The following is an 18580-nucleotide window of genomic DNA, read 5'->3' on the forward strand; positions in this document are numbered from 1 at the left end:
AGCAAAAGATAGTCGAGGCAGCTCAGACTATGCAGGAAATGGAGAAGATAACTGAAGACTAGTTTACTTGTCTTTTGTCTTTTCATCTTCCTGGCTTTTGGCTTTTCGACAGGCTTTTTGTAGTCTGTTTTAGTTTGTTTGTTTTCTGGCCTTTCTGTGGGCCTTTGTTTTGGGCTAGGCCTTCGGGCTTATTTTCAGCTGTTGGACCTCTGTTTTGGCTGGGCTTCTTTGGCTTATTATTAGCCTTGTTTTTGTAAAACTTTTGAGTTTCAGGATCCTTTAAAACTTGTTTATCTTATAAAAAACAATCATTAATGGAGACACACATGCATAAATCAAGTTGTCTAGATTCATAACAACAATTTTCACCATATTATTTTCAAATGCACATTTCCAATCTATGGACATATAGATCAAATATATAATCATGAAAATGAAATCCATATATACAAAATTAAATCCTAATACCAAACAAAATATTAATGAGTTCCAAGTTTTTATTTATTTATAAACTTTGAATATTCTTGCAACCCAACCCAATGACCACACCGCACCTTCCCTCAATCTTACTTTTTGTCGAGTTTTGGGGTGATGAAGAAGGTTAGTTGGAGCGAGACTAGTGCCTACAAGCCAACTACATAGGATCAAACAATACAATCAATAGAGCAACTTGGTCAACAAGAGTTCAACCTTAGACCTACATGAGACAAGCACAAAGTCTTAGTACAACCTTACCATCCATTTGAACTCATAATTTCGATCTATCAATTCTTTATTAACTCACTTTTCACAAATAATTCTATATCAAATTTTATACTAAGTACCATTATTGTATATCAAAATTTCAACTAAACACCATTATTTATTTAATTCCTCAACATTTATTATAGTGCCATTTTCTATCCCAACTTAACGATAACTAAGGTTACTGATACTTCTTTGTAAGATGCATGTTTGTCAAACTTAAGGAAATAATTGAATACGTTCACATCAAAAAATTCATTTCAAAAAATGGAATGAGCAAAAACGACTACAATAAAATTTGGAAGTAGAAAATTCCTTGGAGGAACAGGATAAAAAGAGGGCAAATAGACATGAATTAGATTGCAAACCTTACTTTTAGAGGTAACAAATACAAAATAAAAAATAGAAAGTAGAGGAGTTGAAGCATACCCACGACGATAGATGTTCCTCAAACAGACTAAGACCTCTAGTAGATCAACACCCCTAAAAGATAATACTTAGCAATAACCAAATTTAAAACCCGAGGACAAAATGGAAAAACAAATAATTTTAGAAGTCAACAGAAGTTCATGTACCCACAACAATCATGTTCTACAAACAAACAAAGCTGAACAATAGGTCAACACAGGTGGACAAAAATACGTAGTATTGGAAAAATTTACAAAGTTGTGTTAAAGCCAAAGTAAGTAGTTGAGAATGACACTTGATGGAGAATTAAATAAAATTTGCCCAATGAGTCTCCCAAGCAACTCACTAGTGCAGATTTAATTTCATTGAAATATGCACTTGTCATATGTTGCTCATCATTTATTAAAACCTGTCAGATGCACTCTGTAATTTTACTAATTCTTTAAGACAAACTAATTTTTTCATTGCCGTTTTTATTCAAAGCCAATAGAACTGCAAATAAATAACAATGTTTTTATTTTTTAAATATAATAGAATTTAGAAAAAAAATTAAGAATATTGAAATATGATTGGTGCATCTAAATGAAAATTGAATCAAATAAAAACATAGTTATTGGCGTCGGCAGGAACTTATAAAACTCTCCTGCCCTTTTCCTAGGTTTACAAATGAACAAAACACGAGAAAATTATTATGAACTAGGGCTTTAAGTTACTTTTTGCCCATAGCATACTTACTTCCACTTCATCTCATATTCTCTTTCAAATATCTGTTTGTCGAACAACAAAGAGGGCCAGAGGCTTGGTTCCACTCCATCCATTCCAGGTCTGTATACTTCATTATTCTTTCGACTTTGTTGTTTGTCATTCATTAATTTATGTATAATCGGTGGCCTGAATGTCGAATTTATTGGGGTTTAGGGTTTCTTGTTTAAGTTTGTTAGATTTGAGAAACCTTGAATTGTTAATGGAGATGCATAAATGATTATCGCGCATTCCCGTATCATCCTCAATTTCACTTTTCTTTCTATGGGCTTTCAGATATTGGACATCAGTCAGACTGACTTTACGAAATTATTTTCTACAAATTAAAATTGGATACCGACTTTACTCAGACGCGCCCTTTTGTTTGTTGGGCCCTTCCATATCATTAAAAGCCGTTTCTTATATTTTCCTTATGACATCGTCTGAGACCGATTTATTCAATAATGTAACTAGCGCTTGCACCCGGGCAGGATGCAAGAGTACAGCCGATAGGTTTGGGGTTAAAATGTGGATGCTGCCGTTACTTCTACTGCTGTCTCCTCTGTGTTTTACGTAGTGTGCTGTACAGACATTTCGCCAGTCTAACTGAACTATAATTGTTTGTTCAATATAACGGAAGAAAATGGCTGAAGTCAAATTGTAACAATTTCTGATATATTAAATGGGGCTGGATTTCAGACTCATAAAAAAGTAGTAATTAGACTAAAACAAGGTTCTTTATAATGAATTTAATAGTGTGCATAATTCTGTTAGCAGTTTTGCTTTTGGTTCTTCCAGCACACTCTCAATGGACAGAGCCTTGTTGATACTCAGATTTATGCATTGCTCAGCGTTGAGAATTAAATTAGATTCAACTAATTTACATGTGTTCCGTAGATTTATAATGGCTACTGCATTGACAGTGAACAGAACAACAGCCAACTTGTCAATTATAAAGTCATGCATAACTTGTTTTCTGGTCAGCCTGCTTGAATTAGGATTAACAGAGTGAAGATGTCTGATCATTTCAGACTATTGTATGTTGCATTATAATCGTATAACTAGAATGTATTAATACTCCAAGAAGATCACCGAGCAGAAGCAAAATTTAAAGCCCACAGGAACTTTTGTTTGGGAAAAGCCATAAAAATAATTACAAACAACCACAACAGTCCCAAAGATGTCAAAAATAACAATTAGGTGCAACAAATACAGATGCCAAATGTTCTGTAAAAATAGAGACGCCAAAGATGTATTTATCTTTGTAATTACTGCCGTCTGTGCAACAGGACACCTGCCCAGATTCAATGCAACAATGAAATATACACTAAAACGTGGCACACAGCCTTTGCAATAAACATGAAGGACATCAACACCCAAAATAATTCTGGTTGGATTGTGGGTCTGCTCCATATTGCAAACTACAGTTTGTAATTCAAAATTGGGAAAGGCTGCCTCTGTTTTTAGTCACTCCAGCCTGCAGATTGAAGCAGGTTCAGAATTTCAGTGAGCAATCCTTTTTATGGATGTATGGATGCATATAAGGCTTTAAAACCAGCTCCCATTCTGTGTGAACCCTTAAATATGTCATTGAAATATGCCTATGAATTTGTGTTCTGTGCAAGTATATCATGTTTGTAGTACCAATTATCAGTGCCAATTTTGTATGTTGCATTTCTGCTCAAAGCTTGCTCCATGACAATATCCTATAGCAGTTACCAGAATTCAACCATTCTTAGTATGCATCCATTCTTGGTATTTCATCATTATTGTTGCAAAATGAGATTGCACAAGGAATCCCTAATGTTATTAGCCAGTAAACTGATGGATTTGGACTAGCAATGGATTGAGTTTTATCAAAAATGGTATGAACAGGGCTGTGAACCTTTTTAGCACATGGCACTCCTACACACCCTATTCTTTTCTGATAATTAGTTTAGATGTTTCATTGAGATTCTCGCAAAGCCACAATGTTCCCCTATGGCATTGTCACCATTAAGTTGCATGCTTTGTGATTTCTTATTCTTGAGACCTCCACTTTGTATATGTTTTCTCAAACATTAATATAATTTCTTCTATCATTCATAATTCACAGTATGAGAATAAGAATTTCAAGGAATTCACATTAGATCAGTTACTCTATGATTTTAATACAAACTATAGAGATGAAGTTATATAGAAATTCCCCTCTACCCTTTCCAAACAGTGTCAAACAACTAGTTTATTGGAATACATTTTGTATCAATGTAGGATTATGTACGTGTAGAATATTTTTAGTTAATCAGCAAGGAAACAATTTACAAACACAAACGGGGGAAACATATACATTAGATGACATGTTTGACTATGGTCAACAAAATCAATTAAAATTCCATTTCCATTCATTACAGACTATCCAAAAACTTAAAAAATGCATACCTAATTCCATCCCAATCCAAAGCACGTTTAGCTCATGTTACATTTAAAAAACCTTTGAAATACAATACGTGGGTAATGGTGGATTGAAGGTCAGTGATAAACAAAGACATCTCCAAATACATACCCACTTTTGAGCTTTTTTTTGGATCAAATCTATAAGGAAATACAAACAACAATATTATAATTGTCTGCTGATCAGATAACAAATAAGAAATTAAATGCTGAGTAAGACATAGCATAAGGAAAAAAGTGATAATCAGCTGAAATTCAAGACAGGATATATATTAAAGAGAGGCTTCCAAAGAAGGTAAGGACAGTAAAAATGAGCTTTAACCTGAATGAGAGCGATCCTTGCTCAGTTTGCTCTCTTCCATTAAATATTTGATAATACACAAGTGGAAGAAGCATAGATCTTGACCATAAGGTTATACAGGAGTAGTGGACCAGAGGAGTTTCTGATGGTATGATGGGACATTTGTTTTACATCTGGTTTTAAACAGTTAACAGTGTAACGGCTCTATATTTAGCTTAGTTGGCTCACATTCAGCTCCCTTCCTGATTGTAGTCCCTATAAAGGATTCCTGAATTTGGCGAGATTGTTTGTGGCCTCCCCAAGTAAACACCCTGAAGATCTGTGAGGGCTTTTAAACACTAAGCTATTCAAAAATCAGAAAGGCACAAATTACATCCGGTGGTGACCTAGAACAGATTTCAGTCATAACAAGCTTCTGCTTTTTGTATTGCAGTTTTAAACAGGATTGAAGTGCTAGGCGAATACACGTAAGGCATGACGCATACATGCAGTGTATTAGACAAGTTGACTTCACAAAGCATACATGCGAATACCCACACACACAAAGCATGAAGTAAAGCAAGCATTTGAATACATTCAAGTGCACAAAGCTTGAAGCATTTATGTAACTCATAAAGCATGGAACACACACATGAACTCAACTTACTTGAGTCATGGAGTATACATGTAAATGCATGCAGCATACAAAGCATCAAGTATACATATGAATTCACCCAAGTCATGAAGCATACACAAGAATACATGCAACACACAGAACATTAAGTATACAGGTGAGTACATGTATGAATCATACCCAGAAATACACATAATATCTGTATTTTGCATTTCTGGACCAACTTTGAGAAAATCTGGCAAGAGGGTATGAAAATGGCGGAGTAATTGCAGAGTTTGCAGAGTTGGAGACAGAATAAAACCTCAGTGCTCCCACGGCAGACAAATTGGTAGTGGTGATTTATTGACGACTGAATTACCGCTGCTATATGTTCACTGTCATGCAACTTCTAAAACCTAAACTAAAACATAAATCAGGTTTTTGTCAAGCTTCCAAGCGAAACCCTTGGCATGAGAATAACTAACCCGTAAACTATAAGATTCTAACCAAGCCAAACAAAGGCCACAACCACAAAAGAACAGAGCCATTTCAAACAAACAAATATACATTCTATAAATAACAAAATACAAACATGGAATATCAGAATAACAAATGATAACAATTAATAAGAAGCGACCTAAATCCATTCCATCTCGTATCGATTCCAGCTATCATGCTCTATATAAATCGAAACCCCAACAAGATGGATCACTAGGCCGGAATGGCATATTACCAAAATGGCTGAGGACAACCGTTGTTGCAGATTCTGAATTATTCTCTAACCCCTCGATGTCTAACTCTGCTACCGTCTGCCTAGTTGCTTAGGCATCAGTAAAAAAACACTAGCAGAAGGGTTATTGAAAAGTACGAATCATGTAAACAAAATAGAAAGCAATGATGAGACGAACAATACCCGTTTGATCGGTACCGAACCAGTGGTCCCTCACGCAAACCCGCAAATGCCGAATCCAGTGTGTACCCAATTACAGAGTCGTGGCCTCCCGCCTGGCTGTGAAGCAACTTGCTTTCCGCTTAGGCTGCTCAGTTACTGGAAAGTAGGATTATGGCATGCCCTTGCCGAGAATGGAGGCGAGGGAATTCTGATAGCCCTATGCAAGCAGGTGTGTGAGGAATTATCGACAATCATTTTGCTTTAAATAACATGTTTTCTATTGAACTATGTAGGTTAACCTTCTATGTAGTTGGTGCTACTTCGTGCATTTATGCCTATCGACAATTACTTTGCCTTAAATAGCATGTTTTCTATCGAACTATGTAGCCTTCTATGTAGTTGGTGCTACTTCGTGCATTTATTCAATCCAATTCGTGAAGAATATTTGCATGCGCCCAGCCTTGTAAGTTGGCGTATGTTTCTACCAACCGGTTAGATGTATTTTATCAAAAATTAGCACTTATCATGCTTCCTTGGATCCAATCTTAGAAAATATTTAGGAAAGATCCAATTTTTTCTAAAAGTTGAGTTCGTCTTGTTTCAAACATCTTTATATTTGTTTTTAATTTTTTAATTTAGTTCACATTTCGCACCATGAAACCCTTGTGTTGGGACAAGTATTTTTTGCTGACGTCGAGTAGTTTTTCGGATGGACTTTTGAAGAATTGTTAATTGGAATTTCATCGAATTGATTTCTGTAGCCAGTGTTTGGCTTTATTGCCTCATTTTAAAATGCCAATTTGTAGATGTTAGAAGTAATTTTTTTAAGTGGGTGTTCTTTGAATCAATTACATGTAGGCAATGTTTGTTTATAAGCACCTCAACTTAAATGGCTATTTGCAGATGTTAGAAGTAATTTAGTTTGTGGAATGTTTTGAGAAATAAAGGTCTTAGAGTAGATTAGTGGGTGCTTCAATTTTTTTATATAATCAAAGTTTCTCGACTTTAGGTTTACAAAGAGAATTGTTTCAAATTAAAAAATACTATGTTTTAAATTTCTTTTGCCTTAGTATGCAACATGTGTGCAAATTAGCAAATTTTTATATATTTCCCCCTCTATTTGTGTTTGAATGGGAATTTCAGTGGTTAAGAACACAAATTCAAATTGTATAATTGTTGCTTTATTGCTTATGCCCCTATTTTGGTATTTCTCTTTCTACCAAGCTTCTCTTGTAAGTTATAACAATATTTATATGTATGCTGGTAATTTTATGAGGAATTTGTTTGCCTAGTATATATATATATATATATATATATATATATATATGTCTTGAAATGCTAATCATGAAATGATACTTCAATATAACATACCAAATACAGTTGAATATAGAAAATTGAAATGCAATTCACAAACCTAAAGTTTCAAACTTCAAACTTCAAACTTCATAACCAATGACCATTGAACTTAGTAACATACTCATAGTAAGTTGTAACATTAATAACATTAAACATAATGATAAATGAAAATTGTAAATCATACATAGTACCATGTAAGTCAACCATTGACTATCAAATGACAAAGATGAAAGATTCAAAATTCATTGTTCAAATTTGATATATCATAAAGATGCTCACGATTACAATGAGCAAAGTAGCATGAAACAGTGAAGTAAAATAATGTATCATGGCCATATCAAAGTGAGTACAAACTACAAAATGTCAATAATGAGAATGTAAGGGTGGGAGCTCTCTAATCATCCCTTACACTGAAGTCCTCATCACTAGAACTACTAGACTCCTCATGGGTAAGATCCTCGAAAGGAACACCAACTAGCCCTACATCAAGTTCTGCTGCATCATCATCCTCATCAATTTGAGCCAGATCCCCTGGCTCTACATCCCATTGTGCTGTTGAGCTCTCCTTATACTTGTGTGTCTTGCGATCTTTGATCCGCAAGAAACCATGTACAACAATAAACTTCTCCACTCTCTTAGAGGTAAGTCATGGTATATCATAAAGATGCTCATGATTACAATGAGCAAACTAGCATGAAACAGTTAAATGAAATAATGTATCATGGCCATATCAAAGTGAGTACGAACTACAAAATGTCAATAATGAGAATGTTAGGGCGGGAGCTCTCTAATCATCCCCTAAATTGAATTCCTCATCACAAAACTACTAGACTCCTCATGGGTAAGATCCATCAAAGGAACACCAACTAGTCCTACATCAGCTTTTGCTGCATCGTCATCCTCATCAATCTGAGCTAGATCCTTTGGTTCTACATCTCATCGTGTTGTTGGGCTCTCCTTGTACTTGCGTGTATATATCATAAAGATGCTCACGATTACAATGAGCAAAGTAGCATGAAACAGTGAAATAAAATAATGTATCATGGCCATATCAAAGTGAGTACAAACTACAAAATGTCAATAATGAGAATGTAAGGGCGGGAGCTCTCTAATCATCCCTTACACTGAAGTCCTCATCACTAGAACTACTAGACTCCTCATGGGTAAGATCCTCCAAAGGAACACCAACTAGCCCTACATTAGGTTTTGCTGCATCATCATCCTCATCAATTTGAGCCAGGTCCCCTAGCTCTACATCCCATTGTTCTGTTGGGCTCTCCTTATACTTGTGTGTCTTGCGATCTTTGATCCACAAGAAACCATGTACAACAACAAACTTCTCCGCTCTCTTAGAGGTAAGTCATGATATATCATAAAGATGATCATGATTACAATAAGAAAACTAGCATGAAACAGTTAAATGAAATAATATATCATGGCCATATCAAAGTGAGTACAAACTAAAAATGTCAATAATGAGAATGTAAGGGCGGGAGCTCTCTAATCATCCCCTAAATTGAATTCCTCATTACAGAACTATTGGACTCCTCATAGGTAACATCCTCTAAAGGAACACCAACTAGCCCTACATTAACTTTTGCTACATTGTCATCCTCATCAATCTGAGCTGGATCCTCTGGCTTTACATCTCATCGTGCTATTGGGCTCTCCTTGTACTTGCGTGTCTTGTGATCTTTAATTTGCAAGAAACCATGTACAACAATGAACTTCTTTGCTCTCTTAGAGGTAAATTTGTTCCTCTTAACAAAGTGGATGAAGCTATAGGTAGAGTAGTTCCTCTTTGTAGCTGATGAGCTAGAAACCTAAGATAACAAAGTCAAAAGTTACAAACAAATTTTCATTCAATTGTGAGAAATGATGAATCATAAATTAGTAAAGTATAGATTATAAAGGGGTGGAACTACTAACTTGAGAAAGGAATCATGTAGCTAGTGAGGAGATCTTTGACTTCTGTGATCCATGACATTTTCACCACAAAATGGGATTCTCTTATGCCATAGTTTTGAGAGCCACCTTTGCAATATCTGTGTATCCTACAAGTTACATCATAATATTAAAATAAGCTAAACTTATAATTAATAAAGAACTTATAATTATAAAGAACTTAGAACATTGAATCAAGAATTAAGAATTACTTGCAATATTGGCAAATTTCGGCCGCTCGGAGCAAATCTCACTAGTAGTGTCACTATCATACATCTTGGCAATGCATCAAAAGAACCTAGCCTTCACCTCATCATCTTGAAGTGGTGTGACTCTACTCGGCCTAGGCAAGTATCACTTCGGGTTCAATGCATAAGCAACCACGTATAAAGGAGTGTTCAACTTCTCCCACCTGCGGTGAATGATAGGTTGAACTTGTTCTGTATAGAATGCTAGAGTGGGGTACCTCTCATGCACAACAACCCTCATCTGCCCAAGCATGGAATCAATGCACTCATAAACCTCTCTAAGGTTAGGTGTATCCACATCTCCATATCTAATCACCTAGAACACTGGAGTAATGATGGAGACTATGTGTTTTGCATCACTCCAAAATTGATCACTCTTCATCGTCTCCTTCACCCTCTTCTCTGCACTATTATGGACTTAGTCCATCGATTTTATTCTTGTGTCATAATGATGAGTTGCAATGGCTCTTGTAACTATATCGTTCTCTCCAAAGAGGATGTAATATGAGGCGTATTTGGTCTCAACTAGTTTTTAGGAACTGCTTCTTTGCAAAGTCCCTAAAAAGTGCATGTGATGTATGGTGATTGTAGATAAACATTTGCACCTCTCCCATCATTAACCACCCCTCTAATCTATATTGTATTTTTACCATTTATTTGAGTGCATTATTCATGGCATGCACACAACATGAAGCCCACCAAATATGCCTATAGGCTGCCTCAACAAGCCTCCCTGTAGCTTTGCACACATGTGCTGCATGTGTCACAACTTGGACCACATTTTGTGGCCCAACCTCCTCAATGGCATCCCTAAACACACGAAATTGAAAATCAATATCTTTATGATGCACCGAACAATCAATTACTCTCAAAAAGTACGGGCCCTTGGTGCATGTGACCATAATGTTGATGAGTTGATGATGACTAATGTTCGTCCACCCATCCATGATAATGCTGCACTTGACTCTATCAAACATGCCTTCATCTGTTACATCAAGATCCCAACCTTGTCATAGGCCCTATCCAACACTGTGGTCCTCAACTTGTGGTCACCTGGTAGAAAATATGGTGGGCCCTTCCTCTTTCGCCACCATGGACATCATCTTCACAAAATAAGGAGATCAAGCCACAAGTGTTGGGATGCCATTGGCAAAGAAGAAATTACCAACGACATCATCTAACCGCTCCCTTTTGTGCGTGCTAAATAATTGAGGTAGGGGTCCCATGGGAGGGGCTTGGTGTAATGACCCCAATAGGTTATAACTTCTTCAAACACCAAAAATCTTTATACTTCAGTTGTTTGACATTTCGTCAAACACTTTGCAAGCAAGCTCTGATACCACTGTAATGACCCTCCTTAAATCTGCTCTCAAAAATGCTGATTAAAGGCTCAAAGAATTTTGTCAAACAATTCACATGCAAGGGACATATGACTGATATAGTATTTCAGCTTGCTTTAAATGACTCTTTCTTCAATTTGCATCAATGAGAATCTTGTGCTAGAAGACTCCAAATGGACTACACAATGACCTAACATGAGTGTGCTACTAATTTTGACAATATTCAGTGCATATATATGATCTAAGCATGAGAAATGAACACCTACAGCCAACTGGCATTTTTACAAACAGTTGGTATGCAAACTAACTAGCTGATAAATAATGATATTGTATTGCTTAAATGACACCAGCAACTATTATCTTATTAATTTGCAATGAAAATTACAATGCTCATGGAATATGGCCAAGACTTTGGCATTTACATGGATTACAAAATGACAATGCTGGTATAATGCACACTTACAACTGAAAGCTTATAACACCCTAAAAGCAATACTAACAAAAGAACTTGGTTGTGGATGGCTGTAATAATTTCCTTCAATGCTGTCCCTTCTACTTTGCTTTTCCGATTTGCTTTTTTGGCTTGCTTTTTTTCGGTTCTGCTTTTTCGGATTGCTTTTTCGTACCCGCTTTTTCCGCCTACTTTTTCGGTTCCGTTTTTTTCGGACTGCTTTTTCATACCCGCTTTTTCAGCCTGCTTTTTCGGACTGCTACTATGTTGAATCTCAAGACCATATCTTTCAATGGCGTCAAGATTTTCAGCTTGAAGAGATTTTGTCCTCTAAACTATTGAGACATAATCTCCAGAAAATTTTCCAATTTTTTTTGATATTTCCAAGCATGCCTAAAAGAAGCTCTTCCATTTCTTTTATAGTGTTCTTACAAGGGCTCCATCCTTCATTTTCTCAATGTGGGATAAAACATCACTCCTTTTTATGTAACTTATGTCTCCAATGTGTTATAAAAATAAAGGGGACTCTTTTAATTTAAATATTTCCCACAAACTATAGTCTATGCATTAATAAAGTTAAATATTTAAATTTAACTTTATAAAATAGCTTTATCAATGCATAACAAATCTTATCAATGATAAACAAGTCTTCTTTCTTGCCGATTTAAAACAATTACCATCGACATACTGCTGCCACTGGATGTCCGACCATATCTAAGATGACTTACTATAAATAGTAAGTATGCCCAAAGTTGCCTCAAAACCCCTCAGAAAGACCTGCAACTAAAACTATGTAGGCCAAATGGCCTCTAAGTCCCTTTAATGTCCTGGTTAACCTACGGGACCGTGGGGAAATAGGCTAACGACAACATCATGCTATGAATGCTAAAAAGGGGACATTACACTTGGGCTCTATTTTTGTTGAGCGGGTGACCCTATGATAATTTTTAAGGGGGCTACAGGTTTATTTGGAATCTACTCCTATAAAATAGGAGCTCCGACTTTTTCACCCCCTCAATTTGAGCAGGTGAAAATGGGGTGGGGCTGGAAATAGCCCCACCAACTCAAGGAAGAAATCTGCCACTTGTCAAAACCTACTATTCATTTTCCCACCAAAATGATATAATCCCACCAAAGAAATTTATGAATAAATTAAATTTTTATTTCTAAGATTTATAACACCACAATCTTCCTTGAATTTAGGAGTTGATTTTTTAAAGCTGATTTTCCCACCAAAATGATATAATCCCACCAAAGAAACTTATGAAGAAATTAAATTTTTATTTCTAAAATTAATAACACCACAATCTTCCTTGAATTTAGGAGTTGATTTTTTAAAGCTGATTCACATATAAAATTCATGGGACCACTTCCTTTTAGATATTCCTAAAAATTCTCAATGGCACCCGCTCTATTTTAAGGAAGCGGGTGCCCATGGGACCCCAACCTGAGCAATGGGGTTACTACCACTAGCACTTGCACTTGCTTTCCGTTTCCCCTTGCTGCTATCCCCTGCTAAACTGTGTATAGATGAAGGAATGGATGGTGTAGGTGACATAGTCTCTATTCTTTGAAGCAAGATACGTCTAGATGTATCTCGCTGCCCCTATCACTGTTGTATATTCTGTACCTGTTGCCTAGCAGCCAAAGATTTAGGCACTGGGACAAAAGTATCATCGGGAATGTCACATAGTTTGTTTACTTCAATTCTATATTTCACATTCTTAGAATCTGCCAAGAATAGACATGCGCTCACACCATACCTAGTGCAAAAAAGGTGTGCATTAATCTCGTAATGCTCCCATGCCATTTTGCGCTACACATTACACTTCCATTTCTGTGTGACACCACTTGCAGCTGCAGGGAGTGTAATTCTGATAGCAACTTGTTTTAAAGGGGACTTTGGATCAAAAGGACCCCTAGCAAACTTTTCCAAAATCTCTGAAAGGCAATCAATAGAAGGCACCCTTGGTGCAACATTGGTGCAACATAAGGAGGCTCTGAATCAGATTGGGTATTTACATCAGCCCCATGATCACTTCCCTTAGGCCCATATTCATATGCACTTCCCTCATTAATTTCCATGTCTTCTACACTTTGATTGGATGTCATTTAGAAAGTAGAAATTGCATTTCACAAAATGAAAACAATTATGAATCATGATACAATTAAACCAATTTAATTATTTTAAAAACATTAAAATAAACTAGTTTCAACCTACTTAAAATTTTAGAAATTTTAAAAATAGTAAATTAAATACGTTTCATCTTTTTTTAATAACAAAAATAAATAAATCATAGAACAATATTAATTGTAAAATAAAAAAGAACAATAACATGGAACTATCTAGTATCCACAAGATTCAAGAATCAAGAATGAAACATTGAAAAATTAAAAGCAAAGCTGAAAGTAAAAATAAATTCTAGAATCTAAATTTCTAAAACAAAAAAATTAGTAAAATAAAAAAGCCTACCTTGGGTTTGATGAATCAGTTGCAAAATCAAACCTTCTTGCTCCTCTTGATCTTGCAATCACTTGCAAATTCACTCACCAAGCTCTCCCAAACTCCTCCAATCTCTTTTTCTCACTTAGCTCCTTGCTGCTCTAAAACAATGAAATGCAAATGTGAAATGAAAATGAGGTGTATTGGCTTTATAAAACTTTGAAAGAGACCTCATGGGACCCACACCCAATTAGGGTTTTCATGTTAAAAAACAACAATAAAAAAATAATATAATTTTTAAAAAAATATTTTTGACTTTTTAATGTGGCTGCTGAATGCACCCTGCATGCACTCGGGAAGTACCCGCATCTTGTCTGGGTGTTTTGAACAGTGCGGTGTTGCATGGGTGGAGTGCAGGTGTGCGATGTCCCCACACCTGGGACGTACATGCACCCGTGTAACACTGGTTTTGCCAGTATGTTGGTATTTAGGATATGATACCACATGGATATATTTATGGAAATACTATGTTTAAAAGAAAGATTGAATTGGACTTTTTTGTACAGCTTCATCTGCTGTTCTATAGCCGGTTAAAGCATATGAAACAATCAACACCCTAAAATTTTCTATGGCATGTACATATTTAATGAGTGGGATGTTGTTATAGACATCTACCCTAGTATTTGGGGACTTAACATAAATTGTTAAGGGGTTTTTAGCTGAGTAGAATGTCAAGAAGTAAGAAACATATAGTTAATTTTAAGTGTCTTTTGTTATGAGGCATAATAGTCTTTTGATATTGTCAGGGTTAGAAAATATTGTTCTAATCCTAGTGTTATGGTTTTACTTTGAGTTCATTTGGAACACACTACACAGTGCTGGCCCAGTGACAATAAGTTGGGCAAAAATCTTCTAATACTCGATAGATGTAAGTTTAGTGATTGAAAGGAATGAGAAAGGCAATTGTCTTGAAGTGAATATGTGTTGGACGACTCACCATAGTTTCTAATATTAAAAATGCAAAAGCAGACAAATCATTCTACATTCTTAATGTTGCTCTTAAGTTTCAGAAATTTGATTTTTTTCCACTTGCTGCTTTGAGGATTATTTACCCAGATATAGACAAGAATGATGGTTTGGTGCAATGTTCATAACCTTTTGTTGAAAAAAATGAAGCATTCAAAATTGAAAAGCATTCTGGATTTGGCCTAGTATTTTGAATAATCCTTGTCCATTATTTGCTTTAACCTAATGTTGCTGATTTAGGTTTGGGTGTAATGGCCTTTTCTGGGATGTACCTAAATTTAGTCCTGAATTAGGAATCCCAACTTAATATAAGACTCTTATTATCTTTACCAATATAACTGAATAATATAATTACCTTATGTATTGCCCTTTATGGAATATTCCTGGTTCAGGGCTGCAAAATATTGACATTAAAAACATTAGTATTAAGAATCCATGATAGCTTCTAAATGCATATAAGCACCATTCATATCTAAATCAATGCACACTAATATCATATCAATACACATTATATCATATATTTGTTCCAAGGCATTATTTTTGGTGCAAGACAATTAATGACTTGTTTTCTTTCTTCCTTTTTAATCCTCTCTTTCAAATTGCCATCTGGGGCCTGGCTCGCCTGTAACTTTGACATACATATCGGTTTGACCAGACATAAACCTTGGTTTAGGAAGTCTACCCCTTAGCCACATAATGTCATAATTATGTAATAGAGATCATAAAGGGAAGATGAAGGGGTACCGATCTACTAGAAAGCGTGTACACAGCCGACAAAATGGCCGTGTTTGAACTTTTATTATTATTTATTATTTAATGTAAAATTAGAATGCCACTGTTTTATAATTTTTAAATAATTAATTAATTCCAGTATACAGCCATTCTGTTGGCTGCATAGCCATTTCGAATCTACTACATCCCCTCTGGTAAGAAGCAAGAAAAGTCTTAGGGAGAGCATGGAAGGATTTCTAGTCCATTTCATCCCTCAGTCCACCTTGGGGGCTTGCTGTCCTCCTCAACCAAGCCCAGGAGCACTGAAAGGAGTTTTGACACATTTCACTTGCTGGCCCACAAGCGTCTTATCATAAATATTAAAGTAAATCAAAATGGTCTTGTCATGACAGTGTTTTTCAAATCTGGGATTGATTTGGCAAACCAAATGTATAAATGATATACAATTACACGAGGCTTTGAAAAAAACCTGCCTTTTTGTCAAGTGCAATCCAAAACAATTTATATCTTTGGCCGTTTAAAGTCAGATTGAGGTTTTGGGGCAGCACGAACTTTCTTTAAATGGCCAATTTTTTGTATTTTTCTTCTAAGTATTTAACCATTTTTTAAGTGCTTCAAAATAACCAACATTTGAGGCTATTTACTTTTTTTTAAAATTTTCTTTCTAAAAGTTCAAAATACAAATGTTTTGGCCAATGGGTCTGGCCTCATCGACTCATCTAGGCTTCCTGGCAAATCTGAGTGTTAACTTTTTGTAAATCTTCAAAACAGACATCTGGAAACAGATGTGCCAATATGTTCATAAATGTTGTATTAGAAGCTGGCTCGATATAGTTTAAATATTAATAATCATATTGAGTGTTCTTGGTTAAACCATTTAGTTAAACCCTTCTTAATTTTCAATATATATATCTGGATCCAGCTGTCTGAAGTAATTTTCATAAAATTTATTATTATTAGAAAAGTTTAACAATGTATCTATTTCCGTTTCAAATTTTTAAATTAGCTTGTCTAAGCATTGTAAAAGCTTATCAATTTTTTCGTAACATGTATTTGGAAAAACTGTGTTGAGTTTTGAATGTCTCAAGAAGTAATGTACTTGATTCTATGGAAACATTGACTTAAAGGTGTTCCAAATTGGCTGAGTGAAATCAATTTGTTGTGTCAGAAATGGCTGAAGTAGAAATAAAGACTGTGCCAGAATCTGTGCTTAAGAAGAGGAAAAGAAGCGATGAATGGGCAAAGAACAAGAAACAGCAATTAGAAGTTGCTAAAGCTCGAAATGCTCAAAACCGCAAGCTTATTTTCAAGAGGGCTGAACACTACATTAAGGACTACAGGGATCAGGTGATTCTTTTGTTAAACCTGTCATTGGATGGTTTTCTTGTTAGCTTGTTAGAGGAATGTACACTGCATATGATAGGCAGGCTATACAATGTTTTTGGACTTGAATGCCTATGACAGGCTTGAATGCCTGGGCCTCAATTATACTGTATTTGTATGCACTATGCATGCTTAACATCTCAAAATGTTTTTAGGAATGGGATCTAATAAGATTGAAGCGACAGACCAAGTTAAGAGGAGGTTTTTTTGTTGAGCCCGAAGCAAAGCTACTGTTCATCATTTGGATTTGTGGGTACGGAGAGAACATATCATAGTTTTAAATATAAGTTCTAAATATTTGATGAATTATGCTTTGGTAAAATATATCCCAGTTCTGATTATTGTCTTGGCTCCTGTTGTTGCTTTATTTAGTATCAATGACATGCATCCAAAAACACAAAAGATTTTACAGCTGTTGCGTTTGAGGCAGGTAATATATTTTATGATTGGATTGTTGTGTCTATTATTTCTTAAACTTGTGAAATGCACAATTTTGTGGCCAAAGTTCAACATGTCTTTTCTCTTTTGTAGATCTTTAATGGAATCTTCCTTAAAGTTAACAAGGCAACTATGAATATGCTGCGTAAGGTTGAACCATATGTGACTTATGGGTAAGAGTCAGTGAGATGCATCTACCGAGCAAATTGAAGTTATAACAGTCAGTCTTATTTAGATGTCTTGTTTTGTTGAGCCCATGCTTAATTTTTTGTTAATTTCCTGAAGCTATCCTAACTTGAAGAGCATCGGTGAGCTGATATATAAGAGAGGTCATGGGAAGGTGGACAAGCAGCGTATTCCATTGACAGACAATTCGGTTATTGAAAAGGTATTTGACTGTTTTTCTGCTTTTTATAGGTTTATTTCCCTGGTCACATTTAAAAAAAAAACCAATTGCTGTTGACAGGTCCTAGGTCAATATGGAATCATCTGTATTGAAGATCTCATTCACGAGATTTCCACTGTTGGCCCCCATTTCAAAGAGGCAAACAACTATTTATGGCCATTTAAGCTCAGTGCTCCATCAGGTGGCCTGGAAATGAAGCGGAACCATTATATTGAGGGTGGAGATGCTGGAAATCGTGAGGATAAAATCAACGAGCTTATTATGAGGATGAATTAACAACTTTTTAACACTGTCTTGTTCGATCTTATATTTAATCTTTATTCAGTTCATTTTTAGCCATTTGAAGCAACTAAACATTATTAGAGGATGAGACAATTAGTAAAACTTGAGAGCACTGTTCTGTAGGATTTCACTGTTGGCTGTATAATTTAATTTGTTCATAGCCTTTGAAGTCACTAGTCAAATTTCAAGTACAAGAGGCAATTTTGTCCATTTGCTTTGAACATAGCCATTGCTTAGCGTAGACTTAGTGGTTTTAATTACCACATGCTTCACCATTTGGTCGAGTTTACCCTGCAGCAAATTGCAATGCATTTCTGTCATTAATATTATTGTATATGTCACAATAACATACCATTTTGTTACAGAATATTCCATTTTTATACAATCTATTTCATTAATATTATTGTGAAATATTCTATAGTA

General features: G+C 35.5%; 1 protein-coding gene across 1 annotated transcript; it reads left to right on the top strand.

The window, feature by feature from the left end:
• Positions 1–1779: 1779 nt before the first annotated feature.
• Positions 1780–18580, top strand: LOC149574790 (large ribosomal subunit protein uL30y-like). The gene is made up of 7 exons (XM_089814623.1): positions 1780–1975; positions 16817–16995; positions 17187–17284; positions 17404–17461; positions 17563–17642; positions 17755–17857; positions 17936–18580. Exons 2-7 carry the CDS (start codon positions 16819–16821, stop codon positions 18149–18151), a joined length of 732 nt encoding a protein of 243 aa, XP_089670749.1. The 5' UTR covers positions 1780–1975; positions 16817–16818; the 3' UTR covers positions 18152–18580.

Source organism: Cupressus sempervirens, chromosome 2 (genome assembly GCF_028749045.1).
Source record: "Cupressus sempervirens isolate cs-2001-9-10 chromosome 2, ASM2874904v1, whole genome shotgun sequence".
NCBI classification, from domain to species: Eukaryota; Viridiplantae; Streptophyta; class Pinopsida; order Cupressales; family Cupressaceae; genus Cupressus; species Cupressus sempervirens.